The following is an 18,401-nucleotide window of genomic DNA, read 5'->3' on the forward strand; positions in this document are numbered from 1 at the left end:
TTATATATTCCATTATCCCCACCACCATTCTCACCATTACCATTATATATTCCATTATTCCCACCACCATTCCCACCATTACCATTATATATTCCATTATCCCCACCACCATTCCCACCATTACCATTATATATTCCATTATTCCCACCACCATTCCCACCATTACCATTATATATTCCATTATTCTCCACCACACCCACCATTCTCATTATTTATTTCCACCTCTCCACTAAGTTTTTCACTATATAAAGAGAGGTGATGAGAGAAAAAAAAGAGGAGAGAAGGAAGAGGGAAAAAAAAAGAAGAAAAAAAAGAAAAGAGGAGAATAAAAAAAAAAAAGAAGAGAGGGAGAGAAAATAAGAGAGAAAGAGAGAGAGGAAAATATAAAAACAAAGAAGGAAGCGGAGCGGATCGCACGTCGGCCGGATTTTTGGATTTCTTTGGCTCTTGGATTCGGCGAGGAACTCATCACAGGTAGGTACACTGTTTTCGGAATTTTTTAGAATTATTTGGTATATTTTCGGATTTTTGCATGATTTTTAACAAAGAAAACTAAAAGATATACTAAACAGATTCCACAAATAATGAAATTTCGTGGGAAAATAATATGATAATGATACATTCTACCATGAATTTGTGAGAATTTTTGGATTTTGTTTGGTATATTATTTTATGCATTCTTTGAAAATTATCAGATTTTGGGAGAATTGTTACTGATGTCAAATCACAGATACAATTCTCCAAATTTTTACAGTAGTCTTAAATTCTATACTTCTTGCTTCTGTAAAATTTTCAAGTGATTTTGATCTTGTTTCATATGAGCTGTAGTGTTAATTCATAATCTGGTTTGAAATTTAAAAAATCCGAAACTGATAGTAAATAGTTTTCTAAATTCATGGAAATCTTACAGCATGCTATTTTCACTTATATCTTACTAATGTAGAAATTTCATGGAATTTAGATTTCTATTTCTAGTAGTTTCTGTGTTATTTTTGCAATCTGGTCTTATTGTTGTTAAATCAAAATTAAATATGAGCTTAATGTACAAATCCACAAAATTCATCCCGTAAGCTGCATGGATACCCATCTTACTGCTGTAGAAATTTTGATTCATTTCGAATTCGTTTGCTACAGTTTCACTTGTAAAAACACTCATATGTTTAAAATTGATAAAATCCATTGAAAATCCGAAATTAATTGAAAATCATCTGAAAATTTCTAAAGAACCTTAAATCTCTGTCACATGTTAACTCATTAATCCATTGAAACAGAAATCTTAGGGTCTTTAGATTTCCCTCGAAAAATGGCCAGTGCATCCATAATCGTATCCCAATTGCAACCAATCTTTGACAATTTAGATATTTAAGCTATAACATGTTATTGGCTCCGAGGTTACTGTCCACGGAAATCCTGAGATCTGCCAGGCAATAAGATGCTATAACCTAAGTATTAAATTGCGCAAGGAAAGAGCGCACGATTCCCTCCCTTGGATGCCATTCTGGGCCGAAATTGGTGTACCCATAGGAGGCATGCTTTGCCTCATATAAGAGTCTTTGACTCATTTGTTTGTGTGATGTTGTTGTCAGTGAGTCTTTGACTTGTGTTTCCATCTCTTTTAGGGAGTCTTTGACTCGTCTATCCTTTAGTTGTTATCAGTGGAGTCTTTGACTCGTTTTTCCACCGCTATTAGAGAGTCATTGACTCATTTGCTCATTTGTACCCTTCTTTAATATTTTTAGTTAGGAGTTTCTCCTTTAGAGTTGTTGATTACTTCGTTTTAATTAGAGGCTAACTCAGTCTTATTAGAGCTTTGCTTGCTTGGGATCTTGGATCGTTTTCTCTCTTCTTGGGACGCTATCTTTCTTGTTATGGTTCGTCTCTTTGAGACGTTAGTTGTTTGTTCGGGGTTTCCCCTTTTGGATTTAGGGCTTTGCCCTAGTTTGTGGTTGTTCTTGCGTGTTCCCTTTAAGATTGAAAACATCTAAAGGTCCTGAGCATTGAAAAAGCTTTAAAATCCAAAAACATTAGAAATTTAAAACTCAAAAACATTTGAAAACTTTAAAAATATCAAAAACATTTGAAAATATAAAAAAACCTTAAAAAATCTGAAGTGTGAGTGTTTCTTTTAGAAGCGTAGTTTGAGAGTTCGTTTTCGAACTACGTTGGCTTGATCCTCTTCCGAGGTACGTAGTGCAGCTTGGGATTTACATCCCAAGTCCAGCCAAACTTTTTTTGTAAATAAACGTTTTAAACCTTCTTCAAAAACCTTTAAAATATTGTTTTCAAAAGACCTTCCTCTAGAGTTAGGAGTTTCTCCTCGATAGAGAATTTTAGAGTTAGGGTTTTTCTTTTGATAGGTTGTTTGATTGATTGTTTGCTGTGTGCTTGTTTTAGAGTTAGAGGTCTGTCCTAGAGTTATAGGAGCGCCTTCGTCCGGTCAGTTGGCGATCCACATCGCCGAGTGATGACTAGAGTAGGATACGCTAGTCCACCCTTGGTTTTCCTTAGGAAATACAGCCTAGTCACACATAGGTTGTAAGAACCACCTGCATCAGCGTAGGGCTAATCTGCATTTAGTTAGGGCATATAGGGTGTCCTAAAATTCACAATTCACTGGAATTTAAATAATTGTACAATAAACTTTAATAATTGGTCCGGTCTTTTAGATCGAGTTTAGGATAGAGGGCTAGGTGTCTTAGGCATCATAACTTAGAATAGGCGCGAAGAACTACGTTGCCTTGATTCTCGTGGAGGCGGGGATACGTAGGCTTCTTTGGATGAATACCAGACCATCTGAGGACTCGGGCTAATCACTTTTAAAACTGTTGAAACAATCAAATCACTTAGGATTTTCCATGAAATTAGAATTTTAGGAGAACTTTCACTTAGATTGAATCCAAACCAATTAAGAAATCAAGATACACATTTAGGATTCACATTGAAATTAGATCATAGGATGCATGTCACATAGATAGCACATTAACAAGAGAGTTGAATGAGCCATTAAAAATGAGTTTAAAAGAGTTAACTTTTGGAATTGAAGACCGATTATCGGGCAGGAATGGTGCATGTGGTGGATAAATCCCCATACCTTCCATTCTTGTAACCAGGTAGTGAGTCTAGATTTCTGGTTAATTATGGGTCCTAGATCCCACATCTAGGTGGCGACTCTGTCAGTCTCTTTTGTGTGGAATTCGGATTGCCTTAGTGATCCCAAGTTCACATAAAAGATGAATTAAAATTAATAATAAAAGGCACACGCCAATCGCGTGGGTACGAGAGACCAAGAGATAGTGCGTGGCGACTCTCGCGCCACCACCCCTCTCGCGGGATCGGGTCCCACAGACTGGCGACTCTGCTGGGGACCACCTAACTTCATTACAATTCCAAAGGATAACTCATTTGAATCTATTTCAACTGGCTCATGAAAACTCTATCTCTTTTATGCTTGTTAGATTAGTTTGTATGCTTTATTTTCTCATCACATTTACTCAAACTTAATCTAACAAAACCTGAAGGCATCATAGATTGCGCGAACTTATTGCACACACTTACATCACTTTCATCTAAACCCCTGCATCTCACATGCACACACGTCCTATTTTAGGAACCCGGAGTGTTATCTAGCATGGTTGACTGGGATTTCATCACCTGGTGCCTCTGTGCTAGAGAAGCATTCCACCCTTAGCCTAGTACCTTTATGGTACGTAAACGGATCTCTTGTTCACGTACTGATACGCCGGACACTGGTACAGTATATCGAACATGGATTCGCGCTAAGGGAACTCTTGGCCTTACCCCTAGATTAACCCACACATGCATGTAGTATACGAACACATGTGCATCACGTGTGTGAGCCTAGTTTAGGATATCTTACCCAATTGTGTGTGTGAGCCTAGTTTAGGATATCCTACCCATTTGTGTCTAGATTAGGCCGTAGTCCATCTTTCAATGGCTACGATCGGTCCTAGGTACACAAACAAAGTCATGAGTCGAGATCCTCTCTCCACTCCGCTAGATTAGGGTTAGGGTTGATGCCTTCAGGTAACACTGATAAAATGTGCGAAAATTAAAAAACTTTTCCTTTGGGGTTAGGATGTAAATCCCATTCATTTCCAAAGATCTCATAGGATTAGTCATTCATGATCCATCTGTTGAAAGCAATCTTATGCTATCTCATCTCATCTTGATCTCATCTTGTTGTTGATATCCATCATTCAGATTTTAGATCTGGTCCTTGACCCGACTTTTGTCATTCTTATGGCCATGGTCTATTATCTGAGCCATTGATTTTTCATTGATCAATGTTTACCTATCATATATCTTTTACCTCTGGATCATATCGAAATCATTGATGAAAAAGTTTGATCTCACCTGTATTCTTTGAGTGCATGATCGTTGCTGAGATCGAAACTTATTTTGATTAGGGATGTTTATCGTTCCTGACTCTTTCATTCCCAAAAGAAGAACGGTTATACCCTTAAGGAATAGATTGAGGATTCTTTCCAAATTAACATACCCGTTGATGTATTTCAAGATTACTCTTTTCTCTATTTGTTCAGAATCTTTATCTCATGATTATTGATCTAGTATGTTAACTTCCAATCAGGATTCTGAAAGATAGCAACCATCGCTTCAAAAAAGGGCACCCAAGCTAAACCTACCTGGTCTAGACCTACCTCAATATCTAGACTTGTTCGTCACTTTGATCCCACTGTGTCACCAACAGCACCTTTACCATCTTCACCAGAGTTGTCAGGTTCTTTTGAAGTCAACCAAATGGCTAATGATCCAGTGGACCCCATGATAACTATACAGGAAATGTTGAGAAATATGTGTCGAGATATAGCAGGGTTGAAAGATGAGGTGACTCATCTAAAAGACCAGAGTACTCAAAAGGTCTCTACTTCTAAAGATCCCGCCATTCAGCCTCCTCCGGCCACATCTCCTAACCTCACCAGACCAGTCATCTCTCCCGTAGAGATCGATCTAAAAGATGAGCAATATGCTGGGGAATACTTTGTCCCTCCGGTTAACAAGGAGAATGAGTTGTTCGATAAGTATGAGAAGATGGCTCGTGACATTGAGAGCATGAAGGTTCAAGCGTCCAAGGGATTCGATATTTCTGAATTTCTGATGTCCCCTAATGCCATATTCCCGCCTAAGTTCAAGGCACCAGACTATGACAAATATGATGGAACTGGGTGTCCGAGAAACCACGTCAGATGGTTCATCACTCTTTCCCAGCAGCATGGCTTAAGTCGAGAGCAGATGGCTCATTTGTTTCCTATGTCTCTTATAGGGGTAGCCAAAAGATGGTTTTTGAGGTTGAAACCAGAAGAGATTAGGACATTAGAAGAAATCTCTAACCGATTCGTAGAACAATTCTCCATGGAGGAAGGGATCGAGGTCACTAAAAGAGATCTGAAGCTGTTGAAGCAGAATCCTCAGGAGACATTCACATCTTTCATTAGGCGCTGGAGGCGCAAGTCTGCCCAACTGAGCCATAGAATGTCAGAGGAAGACCAGATAAAGTTGGTCCTCAAGAGCTTGTCCCCGCAGTACTTTCACTTCATGGCGCCGCAGCACTATCAGAATTTCGATCATTTGATTAAGACCGGCACCCAGATCGAGGATGCTATTGCTAAGGGCCTCCGAGCCAAAACGCTATCTGATGTCCGAGAGGGGAAGAGGCCTATGATCCAACCGAAGGAAGTACAAGCAGTCAGTTATACCAGACCAGTGACCAAGCCTGTTGATGAAGTTGTTAGACCAATGGTGACGAAGCAGTTCAGGCAGTTTGACCCATTACCATTTCCACTGCCCATGATACTTAAGAAGTTGATCAGAGACAAGAAGATCAGACTTCCGGATGTCAAACCTGTACCTAATCCGCTGCCCGGAAACTGGAGAAGGGATCAATACTGTGAATATCACAGGGGCCCGGGACACATGACTGAGAACTGTTTGGCCTTGAAGCACGCGATTCAGAACATGATCGATAAAGATGAGCTTGCAGTTGAAAGGCCGAATATCACTCAGAATCCTCTCCCCAACCACCGTGCTGTTGCTCCTCCCACTACAAACGCTATCTTTGTAGATGAGCCCATCCTTGATCCCTCTGCTCTCATTTGCGCTATTACATCTGATAAAACATATGTTTTGAACTTTGACGATGAAGAGCTCAGAGAATTCAGAGAAAAAGAACCTTATGTGCTGTCGTTTGACGATGCTGAACTCGCTGAGTCATCTTCAGCCCAGTCATATGCGCTTCAGAATGTTGGTCTGGAAGAAGCAAAGGAAGCCACCTATGTTCTAAGGATGGAGGACTTTGAAGAGGATGTCAGTAATGCACCTTATGTTTTCAGAACGGACGAAGACGAACTGCTATTGCTGGATGATCAGTGTAACGAGATGCGTCACATGACCCGAGGTGGGCGAGTGTTCAAACCACCAGAATTGAGTGTAGAAAACCCGGCAGGGGTTGCAAGAAACTCAGAAAATCAGAGGCAGAATAAAGTGAGCGCAGACGAAGAAGATGAGAGCCTGTTAAAGCAGCTGAAGAAGACTCAGGCTAATATCTCGGTATGGGGTTTACTAATGGCCTCATCGAAGCACAGAAAGCTAGTCCTTCAAGAGCTTAATGCAGCACAAGTTTCTGTTAATACCTCACCTGACGAGCTTGTCAGTCTCGTAGCCATGGCCAGAGCTGCGAAAACATTGTCATTCGCTGATGACGATTTACCTCCTGAGGGCCGAGACCATACTAAGCCTCTTAAAATCACAGTCTTCTGTAACAAGAAGAAGGTGCCAGAGGTGTTGGTTGACAACGGCTCTGCACTGAATGTTTGCCCATTAAGCACCGCAGCAACCCTGGGGTTCAGTCCTGAGAATTTTATTCCATCCGAGCAGGGTATTCTAGCATATGATGGCACTCGCCGAGATGTAATCGGGACTTTGGTCACTGAGATACAGATTGGCGGAGAAGACTTTGAGGTAGAATTTCAAGTCTTAGATATTAAGGCTTCATTCTTACTGTTGCTTGGCCGTCCTTGGATGCACAAGGTCGGGGTTGTTCCGTCTACTCTCCACCAAAAACTGAAGTTCATTCGCAGGAACAGAGTGATAACAGTAAAGGGGGATCCTGATCTCGAGATAGGGCAGATCACTCCGGACATAACTGGGGAAAGATCCAAAGATGTCAATTTGACGGGGTTTTCACTAGAGGTAACTACGATCACTTTCAAAGAGGCTTTGAATGAGGAAATTTGTTTCCTGACCAGTACAAATTCGAATGTCATCAGAATGATTCGCCGACAGGGCTATATGCCAGGCGCCGGGTTAGGCAAATATCATCAAGGTTTGACCGAGTTTCCTGTGTTCAAAACATTCAATGGTTTGTTCGGACTGGGTTACAAGCCTACAAAGAAGGAAATTGTAGAGATGAAGCAGTTGATGCTGAAATGGGCAGAAAACCGTCGTCGGGGCTTGGGGCTACCAATGGCACCCATTGATTTGAAAATGAACGGTCGATTCCGAAAAGAAGGCGCAGCCTTTCCTTTCTGTGGCTTTGCAGAGTTTTGGTTGGATGAGAGCACAGGTCAGATGCTTCCGGGGTTTGAGATTTTCTTCGATCTTGAGCTAGAAGATGAGCCAGTGGGTATGCAGATTGTAGAGACAGAGTCTGAGGCTGATTGGACAGAGCACATAGAGCCGAGTCTTCTGAATTCACTTTTCCAAGAAGGGTCACAGACTGTGGCCGTGATTGGCAGGAGCCCGCTGATACTTGACCCAACTCGTCTTATCACCCCGGCTGAGGAACCTCTGACTAACTGGACTTCTCAAGTCCTACCCCAGGTTATTTTCCAGTACAAACGAATCCCTTCAGAAGAGTCAGTCGTCCATAAATACGTGTCAGTCTCCGGGTTTGATTCAGAGTCTATATCTTCTAATGAGTCTTTTGATGCAGGTACCATAGAGGACCATTCACCTAAGATCGGCGACGTTTCTTCCTTTTCAAGCGAGATTGAGTTGGAGTCTGTTCATAATAAAGCATCTGTTGCTGTTTCCTTTTATAGTTCTGAGTCAGTTGACGCAGGTGTCAACATTTCCATCGAGTCTGTAAAAATGAGTCCAAAGTTCATTGTACCCCCCGATGAGGGTAATTCGTCTGTTGATGTATATGATTCAAATTTCAATGAAATGAAGGATTCTTCTTTTGAGTACATTCCTGTCTCTATTTCATCTGCTGAATCTGCTATAAAATCTGATAATCTTAATAATAACAATCAAGACTCCCCCTCTGATGAGGATGCCGACAAAACTCCCCCTGAAATCAGACATATGATCCAACAGGAGGAGAGTCGCCGAGCAAAACCACTTGATGAGGAAGTTGAAACTGTGAATATTGGTGATGAAACCTCAATTAAGGAAATAAAGATTGGCAAAACTTTATCCCCTGAAGAACGCAAGGAATTGATCACCCTGCTTAAAGAGTTCAAAGAAGTTTTTGCTTGGTCTTACGATGATATGCCAGGATTAAGTGAGGAAATCGTCCAGCACAGATTACCCTTAATCCTTGGTGCTAAGCCAAAGAAGCAAAAACTCCGAAAGCTCAAAACAGAATGGGAGTTGAAAGTCTATGAAGAAGTGAAGAAATTGTTAGAAGTAAAATTCATCCAGGTGGTGGAATATCCTGAATGGCTCGCTAACATAGTACCGGTGCCCAAAAAGGACGGGAAAGTCAGAATGTGTGTTGATTTTAGAGATTTAAACAAAGCAAGTCCTAAAGATGACTTTCCTCTTCCAAGCATTGATCTCCTGGTGGATAACACTGCTGGGCATGCTCTTTTATCCTTTATGGATGGATTCTCAGGGTACAATCAGATTAAAATGGCACCTGAAGACATGTTGAAGACAGCGTTCATCACTCAGTGGGGTACATATTGCTACAGAGTGATGCCGTTTGGCTTGAAAAATGCTGGTGCTACATATCAGAGAGCCGCCACGACTCTTCTTCATGATATGATTCACAAAGAGGTTGAAGTTTACGTTGATGACATGATCGTAAAAGGGAAGACTCGGCCTGAGCACACTGTTGCCCTGAGAAAGTTTTTTGAGCGGATCAGGAAGTATCAGCTTCGTCTGAACCCGAGTAAATGTGTATTTGGCGTTACGTCAGGGAAACTCTTGGGGTTTATGGTCAGCGAAAGAGGGATCGAAGTGGACCCGCAGAAGATCAAGGCGATTCAAGAAATGCAGCCGCCGAAGACAGAAAGGCAGATCAGAGGTTTCCTTGGCAAAGTTCAGTATCTGAGACGGTTCATAGCACATCTGACGATGACATGTGAACCCATTTTCAAGCTTCTGAAGAAGAATTCCTCGAAGAAGTGGAATGAAGAGTGTCAGGAGGCTTTTGAAAAGGTTAAGCAATGCCTATCCTTGCCCCCTGTTCTTTCACCAGTTATTCCAGGCCAGCCGTTGCTGTTGTACTTATCTATCACGGATACAGCGATGGGTTGCATGCTTGCTCAGCAGGATCTTGAGTCTAAGAAAGAAAGACCCATTTACTACATCAGCAAGAAGATGCTAGAGTATGAATTAAAATACACTGTTTTGGAGAAGACTTGTCTCGCATTAGTTTGGGCAACCCAGAGGCTTAGACATTATTTGCTTTCAAACAAGGTTCTTCTGCTTTCACGAATGGACCCTCTAAAGTACTTGTTTGAGAAACCTGCCCTTACAGGAAGGACTGCAAGGTGGTTATTGTTATTGTCTGAGTTCGACATCAGTTATGTCACTCAGAAATCAGTTAAGGGGCGGGTTATAGCTGAACAATTGGCCGATGCTCCAGTTGAGGAGAATGCTGTTCTAAGAGCCGAATTCCCTGATGAAGAAATTATGGATATCGAAGAAGAAGAGGTTCTCAGTACCAAGTGGTTAATGTACTTTGATGGAGCCGTAAACAGTCGTGGGCAAGGAGTAGGTGCAGTCTTGGTCTCTCCGAAGAAAGAATACATTCCTATCTCCATCAAGTTGCAGTTCGAGTGCACCAACAACATGGCAGAGTACGAAGCCTGTATTGCCGGACTTGAAGCAGCCTTAGCATTGCAGATTCAAGATATTGATGTGTTCGGGGATTCCATCCTGATCATTTACCAGATTAATGGGCAATGGAAAACTCGAGAAGATAGATTGATCCCTTATAATATGTATTTGGAATCTCTAGTCCAAAAATTCAAGAGCGTCACATTTACTCACTTATCAAGGACCAGAAATCATTTTGCTGATGCTTTGGCCACTTTGGCCTCGATGTTAGATATCTCCGCTACAATGGAAGTTCAACCGTTAGCCATCAGACTGCAATGGGCCCCTGCGCACGTAAATGCTATAGAGATTTCAGCTAGATGTCCAGATGGGAAGCCTTGGTACACAGATATCAGAAACCTCATTTCAGGCAAGGGTCATCCTCCGGAAGCTTCAAGCAAGGAAAGGAAAACTCTCCAGAAGTTATCTGCGAATTTCATCATTTGCGGTGAAGAGCTATATAGAAGGTCATTTGATGGCATACAACTCCTTTGTGTTGATGAAGATAAAGCTGCAGAACTTATTGAGCAGACTCATGAGGGTGTTTGTGGACCTCATATGAACGGGAAGATGCTATCTAGAAAGATCCTTAGACTTGGATTCTATTGGCCTACAATGGAAACAGACTGCTTCGCATTTGTAAGAAAATGCCATAAGTGTCAAGTCTATGCGAATCTTATTCATGTTCCTCCTTCGGAGTTGCACTCCCTGACTTCGCCGTGGCCGTTTTCGGTATGGGGAATAGACATCATTGGGAAGATTTATCCGAGATCCTCGAGCGGACATGAGTACATTCTGGTGGCTATTGATTATTTCACAAAGTGGATAGAGGCTGCATCTTATGCTTCCATCACTTCGAACACAGTTGCGAAGTTCATCCGTACCAATATAATTTGCAGATACGGAGTACCTCACGAGTTGATTTCAGATAATGGATCACATTTCAAGAAAGAAGTGTTACACCTGTGTGAAGAGTTCAGGATAAGGCATCACAAGTCGTCTCCTTACAGGCCGCAGACGAATGGGGCCGTTGAAGCAGCAAATAAGAACATCAAAGTCATTATCAGTAAGATGACTGAGACATATAAGGACTGGTCGAACAAACTTCCTTATGCCTTATGGGCTTATAGAACATCGATCAGGTCTTCAACAGGCGTGACTCCGTATTCTTTGGTGTACGGAATGGAGGCTGTTCTCCCTGTTGAGTTAAGAATCCCCTCTTTGAGAGTGATGGTGGAGGCCGATCTGCCAGAGTCAGAATGGGCGAAGGCCAGACACAATGAGCTACAGATGATAGATGAGAAGAGGCTGAGAGCCTTATATCATATCCAAGGATATCAGAGACGGATTGAGAGAGCTTTCAATAAGAAGGTTCGTGTCCGAGATTTGAAGCCTGGAGATCTTGTATTGAAGTCCTACAGGGCACCGGTATTTGACCCAAGAGGAAAGTTCAGGCCAAACTGGTCTGGTCCTTACATTGTTGATGAAGTCCTGCCTGGAAAAGCCGTAAGACTGCTCAATGAAAATGGAGAAAAATTAAATGAACCTACAAACCTGGATCAATTAAAAAAATATTATGCTTAAGTACACCAGGAGGCCATCCTTGGACGATTTGAGCTTCAAGCCAATACCCAAATGTTTTAAACTATTTGCAAACCCGTTGGGCCTAGAAAAAAATGAATAATGAAACCCCTTTCCGCTAAAAGAACCTGTGAGCCAAAAGCAAAATCAAAATTTCTTTGTTAAACTTAAACCAGGGGCATCTTTTATGACTTTCGTCATAAAAGATTTTAAACCCGAACTACGCGTGACCTGATTCCCAATTTCTTTAAGGATACGTAGGCAGTCTGGAGGATCCAGATTCGGTCCAGATACATGCAAACATACCAAAGTCTAACCGGTTTGAACCTAAGCCCACCCGAAAGTCCTTCTGGTGTACTCAGGCCCAGGTTTGTAGAGAAACAAAAAGAAAGAAAAATGATGGAGTCTTAGACCCGCTAGACTGAAAACCCGCAAGGGCTGTCTAGGCAAAAGTTAGGGTCATTCACCCGCTAAGCTGAAAACCCGAAAGGGCGGCTTAGGCAAAAATCAGGGTGCTGAGCCTGCTGGATGGAAAATCTGCAAGGGCAGACAGTCCAGGCAAAAATTAAGGCATATGGTCCGCCGAATCGAAAACCTGAAAAGGCGATTTGGTCATGGCAGTGACTTCATGGAGAGAGGACAAGGCTTTAAAAAGCCAGCTAAACTTTCGATTTTCTCTGGCACCTTCTCAAAGTCTAAGTAAGCACCATCAAGACTTCTTTTGGTACTCTTTGAGCCAGAGAAGTTGAAATCGAGCAATCTGAAGGGAGGATAACCATGGCAGAAATCCTGAAAAGAGGGTTGAAACACCTTTAAACACGGTATTCAAAAGACTCTAAGAGAGTGGCTTTTACCATTTTTTTTGTTTAAAAAAAAAAAAAAAAAAAAAAACCCTATCAGACTAAGAAGCAGATTTCAGTCTATCTTGGTATTTGAGTCAGGTGTCCGTCAATGTCCTCGTTCGTTGTTTGTCAAAGTCTTTCCTTTGTCAAGTCGAGTTCAATTCTTCAGAGTCCTGTTCCTCCCCAAGCCGGGGTGGCAAAAAAAAAAAAAAAAAAAAAAAGAGAGAGGAGGGAAAGCAGAACTCTCAGAGAAGCAGAGAATTTATGGCCCCTGTGAACAAGTGCAAAGCAGAGCAATTCAGAGGTTGATAGGCTTTCAGCCCAATTCCAGCATTAGCAGATGGTAGTGATGAAGCAGGATTTTGAGCAGAACCATGTTCTTGTATTTTTAAGAGCCTTATAAGCCCAAGTGTTCATCAGAAAAGTTTGTAACCCCAAGTGTACATTAATGAAAGCCTTTGGCCCATTTTTCTTGTGTTGCTCTCCAAATGAATTTTGTTATGGAAGTAATCATACTAGGGACATCTTTTATGACTCACGTCATAAAAGATGTCAAATACACATTGATATTTGAAATGGACATTCTCCTCAAATAAGACTAGAGAGTTTGAACACGCTCTTTTTGTTCAAGCTCTCCTGTCGAGTATTTGGCTCGTGTTGCTTTGGTAAAGCTTCAATCTCTAAAAATAAAAAAAAAATAAAAATAATAAAAAAAATAATAATAAGAATGACTCTTTGAGTGTGGAATTTGGGACTTTTTAAGTGTCCGCAGCGTGTCCCTACCTAACAAGTTGGGAGTCAGGCATACCTGCGAGGGGGTTTGTATGGATCCGTGTTGCATGACGGGCATACAAATCTGGATTTATATGGAACCGTGTTACACCACGGGCATATAAATCTGGGGTCTTATGAGATAATTTAGCAATTCCTTTGTTGATGTGAGACTCTTTGAGTAGTTGAGACCCTTCGAGTGTTACAGACTCTTCGGGTAGTTGAGACTCTTTGAGTATAAATGTTTTGGTGTATTTAAGACTCTTTGAGTAGTTGAGACCCTTTGAGTGTTACAGACTCTTCGGGTAGTTGAGACTCTTTGAGTATAAATGTTTTTGTGTTGGTTTGAGACTCTTTGAGTAGTTGAGACCCTTTGAGTGTTACAGACTCTTCGGGTAGTTGAGACTCTTTGAGTATAAATATTTTCGTGTCGGTTTGAGACTCTTTGAGTAGTTAAGACCCTTTGAGTGTTACAGACTCTTCGGGTAGTTGAGACTTTTTTGAGTATAAAGGTTTTTTGTGTGTATTTGAGACTCTTTGAGTAGTTGAGACCCTTTGAGTGTTACAGACTCTTCGGGTAGTTGAGACTCTTTGAGTATAAATGTTTTTGTGTTGATTTGAGACTCTTTGAGTAGTTGAGACCCTTTGAGTGTTATAGACTCTTCGGGTAGTTGAGACTCCTTGAGTATAAATGTTTTGTGTTGGTTTGAGACTCTTTGAGTAGTTGAGACCCTTTGAGTGTTACAGACTCTTCGGGTAGTTGAGACTCTTTGAGTATAAATAGTTTCTTTGATGTGTTTGAGACTCTTTGAGTAGTTGAGACCCTTTGAGTGTTACAGACTCTTCGGGTAGTTGAGGCTCTTTGAGTATAAAGGTTTCTCTATGTAGTTGAGACTCTTTCGAGTATAAAGGTTTTTGCATGTGTTTGAGACTCTTTGAGTAGTTGAGACCCTTTGAGTGTTACAGACTCTTCGGGTGGTTGAGGCTCTTTGAGTATAAAGATTTCTATGTGTTTGAAGCTCTCTGAGTGTTTGATTTGAGACTCTATGAGTGTTACATACTCTTTGAGTAATTTGATTTGATATTCTTTGAAGGGTTGATTTACGTCTGCATCGATAGTGGTCTGCTTTCTTTGAGGTAATTTTATTGGGTTCGTTTTCTTAAAAGCTTTGTTTTAACAGAGTATGTTTGTGTTTGCTTTAATAGAGTCTTTGCGTATTGATTTAAACAGTTGAGTCATGAGTATTAGGGAGAGACTATCTCTTTGAGTTGTCGTTGCCGAGTTAAGAGTCGGTGAGAGGCTATCTCCCTATTGTTGGTAGAGTTTTATCTCTGTGAATATCGTTTTAAAACTAAAAACCCAAAAATTTGCTTTGCTTTCGGGTCAGTCAAAATGTGTCGTCTGTTCAGCTTTGCCATTCGCGTGTTACACACGCTTTGCCAAAGAGGGGCATCTGTAGACACCCCATTTTGACCGGACCCAAGTTCGCTATGCTTGGACGTGTAGACACCCCATTTTGCTCTGCCTTAAGAAATTAGGGTTTTTCCATCGGTTTTCCAATGTCTTTCCTTTCCGCGTCCGTTTGTTACATTTCTAAATATTTTTGGTCGTTTCCGCCATGTTTCGTATTTTTCTGTTGAATATTGAGAAGGGTTATTCATGAGAATCCGAGCAAAAGAGAATGTGGGACCCACTGGTGTGGGACCCGTTTGTGTGGGACCCGCTAGTGTGGGACCCGTTTGTGTGGGACCCGCTGATATGGGACCCGCTGGTGTGGGACCCGTTTGTGTGGGACCCGCTTGTGTGGGACCCGCTGATGTGGGACCCGCTTGTGCGGAACCCACAAAGTGGGACTCACCATTAGCATGACTTAACTTTCTCTACCATTTCCACCAACTTCATTTTTCCCTTTAAAATAACACCATTATCTCCATTACCATTATATATTCCATTATTCCCACCACCATTCCCACCATTACCATTATATATTCCATTATTCCCACCACCATTCCCACCATTACCATTATATATTCCATTATCCCCACCACCATTCCCACCATTACCATTATACATTCCATTATCCCCACCACCATTCCCACCATTACCATTATATATTCCATTATCCCCACCACCATTCTCACCATTACCATTATATATTCCATTATTCCCACCACCATTCCCACCATTACCATTATATATTCCATTATCCCCACCACCATTCCCACCATTACCATTATATATTCCATTATTCCCACCACCATTCCCACCATTACCATTATATATTCCATTATTCTCCACCACACCCACCATTCTCATTATTTATTTCCACCTCTCCACTAAGTTTTTCACTATATAAAGAGAGGTGATGAGAGAAAAAAAAGAGGAGAGAAGGAAGAGGGAAAAAAAAAGAAGAAAAAAAAGAAAAGAGGAGAATAAAAAAAAAAAAGAAGAGAGGGAGAGAAAATAAGAGAGAAAGAGAGAGAGGAAAATATAAAAACAAAGAAGGAAGCGGAGCGGATCGCACGTCGGCCGGATTTTTGGATTTCTTTGGCTCTTGGATTCGGCGAGGAACTCATCACAGGTAGGTACACTGTTTTCGGAATTTTTTAGAATTATTTGGTATATTTTCGGATTTTTGCATGATTTTTAACAAAGAAAACTAAAAGATATACTAAACAGATTCCACAAATAATGAAATTTCGTGGGAAAATAATATGATAATGATACATTCTACCATGAATTTGTGAGAATTTTTGGATTTTGTTTGGTATATTATTTTATGCATTCTTTGAAAATTATCAGATTTTGGGAGAATTGTTACTGATGTCAAATCACAGATACAATTCTCCAAATTTTTACAGTAGTCTTAAATTCTATACTTCTTGCTTCTGTAAAATTTTCAAGTGATTTTGATCTTGTTTCATATGAGCTGTAGTGTTAATTCATAATCTGGTTTGAAATTTAAAAAATCCGAAACTGATAGTAAATAGTTTTCTAAATTCATGGAAATCTTACAGCATGCTATTTTCACTTATATCTTACTAATGTAGAAATTTCATGGAATTTAGATTTCTATTTCTAGTAGTTTCTGTGTTATTTTTGCAATCTGGTCTTATTGTTGTTAAATCAAAATTAAATATGAGCTTAATGTACAAATCCACAAAATTCATCCCGTAAGCTGCATGGATACCCATCTTACTGCTGTAGAAATTTTGATTCATTTCGAATTCGTTTGCTACAGTTTCACTTGTAAAAACACTCATATGTTTAAAATTGATAAAATCCATTGAAAATCCGAAATTAATTGAAAATCATCTGAAAATTTCTAAAGAACCTTAAATCTCTGTCACATGTTAACTCATTAATCCATTGAAACAGAAATCTTAGGGTCTTTAGATTTCCCTCGAAAAATGGCCAGTGCATCCATAATCGTATCCCAATTGCAACCAATCTTTGACAATTTAGATATTTAAGCTATAACATGTTATTGGCTCCGAGGTTACTGTCCACGGAAATCCTGAGATCTGCCAGGCAATAAGATGCTATAACCTAAGTATTAAATTGCGCAAGGAAAGAGCGCACGATTCCCTCCCTTGGATGCCATTCTGGGCCGAAATTGGTGTACCCATAGGAGGCATGCTTTGCCTCATATAAGAGTCTTTGACTCATTTGTTTGTGTGATGTTGTTGTCAGTGAGTCTTTGACTTGTGTTTCCATCTCTTTTAGGGAGTCTTTGACTCGTCTATCCTTTAGTTGTTATCAGTGGAGTCTTTGACTCGTTTTTCCACCGCTATTAGAGAGTCATTGACTCATTTGCTCATTTGTACCCTTCTTTAATATTTTTAGTTAGGAGTTTCTCCTTTAGAGTTGTTGATTACTTCGTTTTAATTAGAGGCTAACTCAGTCTTATTAGAGCTTTGCTTGCTTGGGATCTTGGATCGTTTTCTCTCTTCTTGGGACGCTATCTTTCTTGTTATGGTTCGTCTCTTTGAGACGTTAGTTGTTTGTTCGGGGTTTCCCCTTTTGGATTTAGGGCTTTGCCCTAGTTTGTGGTTGTTCTTGCGTGTTCCCTTTAAGATTGAAAACATCTAAAGGTCCTGAGCATTGAAAAAGCTTTAAAATCCAAAAACATTAGAAATTTAAAACTCAAAAACATTTGAAAACTTTAAAAATATCAAAAACATTTGAAAATATAAAAAAACCTTAAAAAATCTGAAGTGTGAGTGTTTCTTTTAGAAGCGTAGTTTGAGAGTTCGTTTTCGAACTACGTTGGCTTGATCCTCTTCCGAGGTACGTAGTGCAGCTTGGGATTTACATCCCAAGTCCAGCCAAACTTTTTTTGTAAATAAACGTTTTAAACCTTCTTCAAAAACCTTTAAAATATTGTTTTCAAAAGACCTTCCTCTAGAGTTAGGAGTTTCTCCTCGATAGAGAATTTTAGAGTTAGGGTTTTTCTTTTGATAGGTTGTTTGATTGATTGTTTGCTGTGTGCTTGTTTTAGAGTTAGAGGTCTGTCCTAGAGTTATAGGAGCGCCTTCGTCCGGTCAGTTGGCGATCCACATCGCCGAGTGATGACTAGAGTAGGATACGCTAGTCCACCCTTGGTTTTCCTTAGGAAATACAGCCTAGTCACACATAGGTTGTAAGAACCACCTGCATCAGCGTAGGGCTAATCTGCATTTAGTTAGGGCATATAGGGTGTCCTAAAATTCACAATTCACTGGAATTTAAATAATTGTACAATAAACTTTAATAATTGGTCCGGTCTTTTAGATCGAGTTTAGGATAGAGGGCTAGGTGTCTTAGGCATCATAACTTAGAATAGGCGCGAAGAACTACGTTGCCTTGATTCTCGTGGAGGCGGGGATACGTAGGCTTCTTTGGATGAATACCAGACCATCTGAGGACTCGGGCTAATCACTTTTAAAACTGTTGAAACAATCAAATCACTTAGGATTTTCCATGAAATTAGAATTTTAGGAGAACTTTCACTTAGATTGAATCCAAACCAATTAAGAAATCAAGATACACATTTAGGATTCACATTGAAATTAGATCATAGGATGCATGTCACATAGATAGCACATTAACAAGAGAGTTGAATGAGCCATTAAAAATGA

General features: G+C 40.4%; 1 protein-coding gene across 1 annotated transcript; it reads left to right on the plus strand.

The window, feature by feature from the left end:
- Positions 1–346: 346 nt before the first annotated feature.
- Positions 347–8,189, plus strand: LOC143850452 (uncharacterized). Its single transcript, XM_077359875.1, has 3 exons — positions 347–474; positions 4,610–7,857; positions 7,970–8,189. Exons 2-3 carry the CDS (start codon positions 4,780–4,782, stop codon positions 7,976–7,978), a joined length of 3,087 nt encoding a protein of 1,028 aa, XP_077215990.1. The 5' UTR covers positions 347–474; positions 4,610–4,779; the 3' UTR covers positions 7,979–8,189.
- Positions 8,190–18,401: the final 10,212 nt, after the last annotated feature.

The sequence above is a fragment of the Tasmannia lanceolata genome, unplaced genomic scaffold, assembly GCF_043159265.1.
Source record: "Tasmannia lanceolata isolate RefF3 unplaced genomic scaffold, GAP_Taslan_0.1 ptg000001l, whole genome shotgun sequence".
NCBI lineage: Eukaryota > Viridiplantae > Streptophyta > Magnoliopsida > Canellales > Winteraceae > Tasmannia > Tasmannia lanceolata.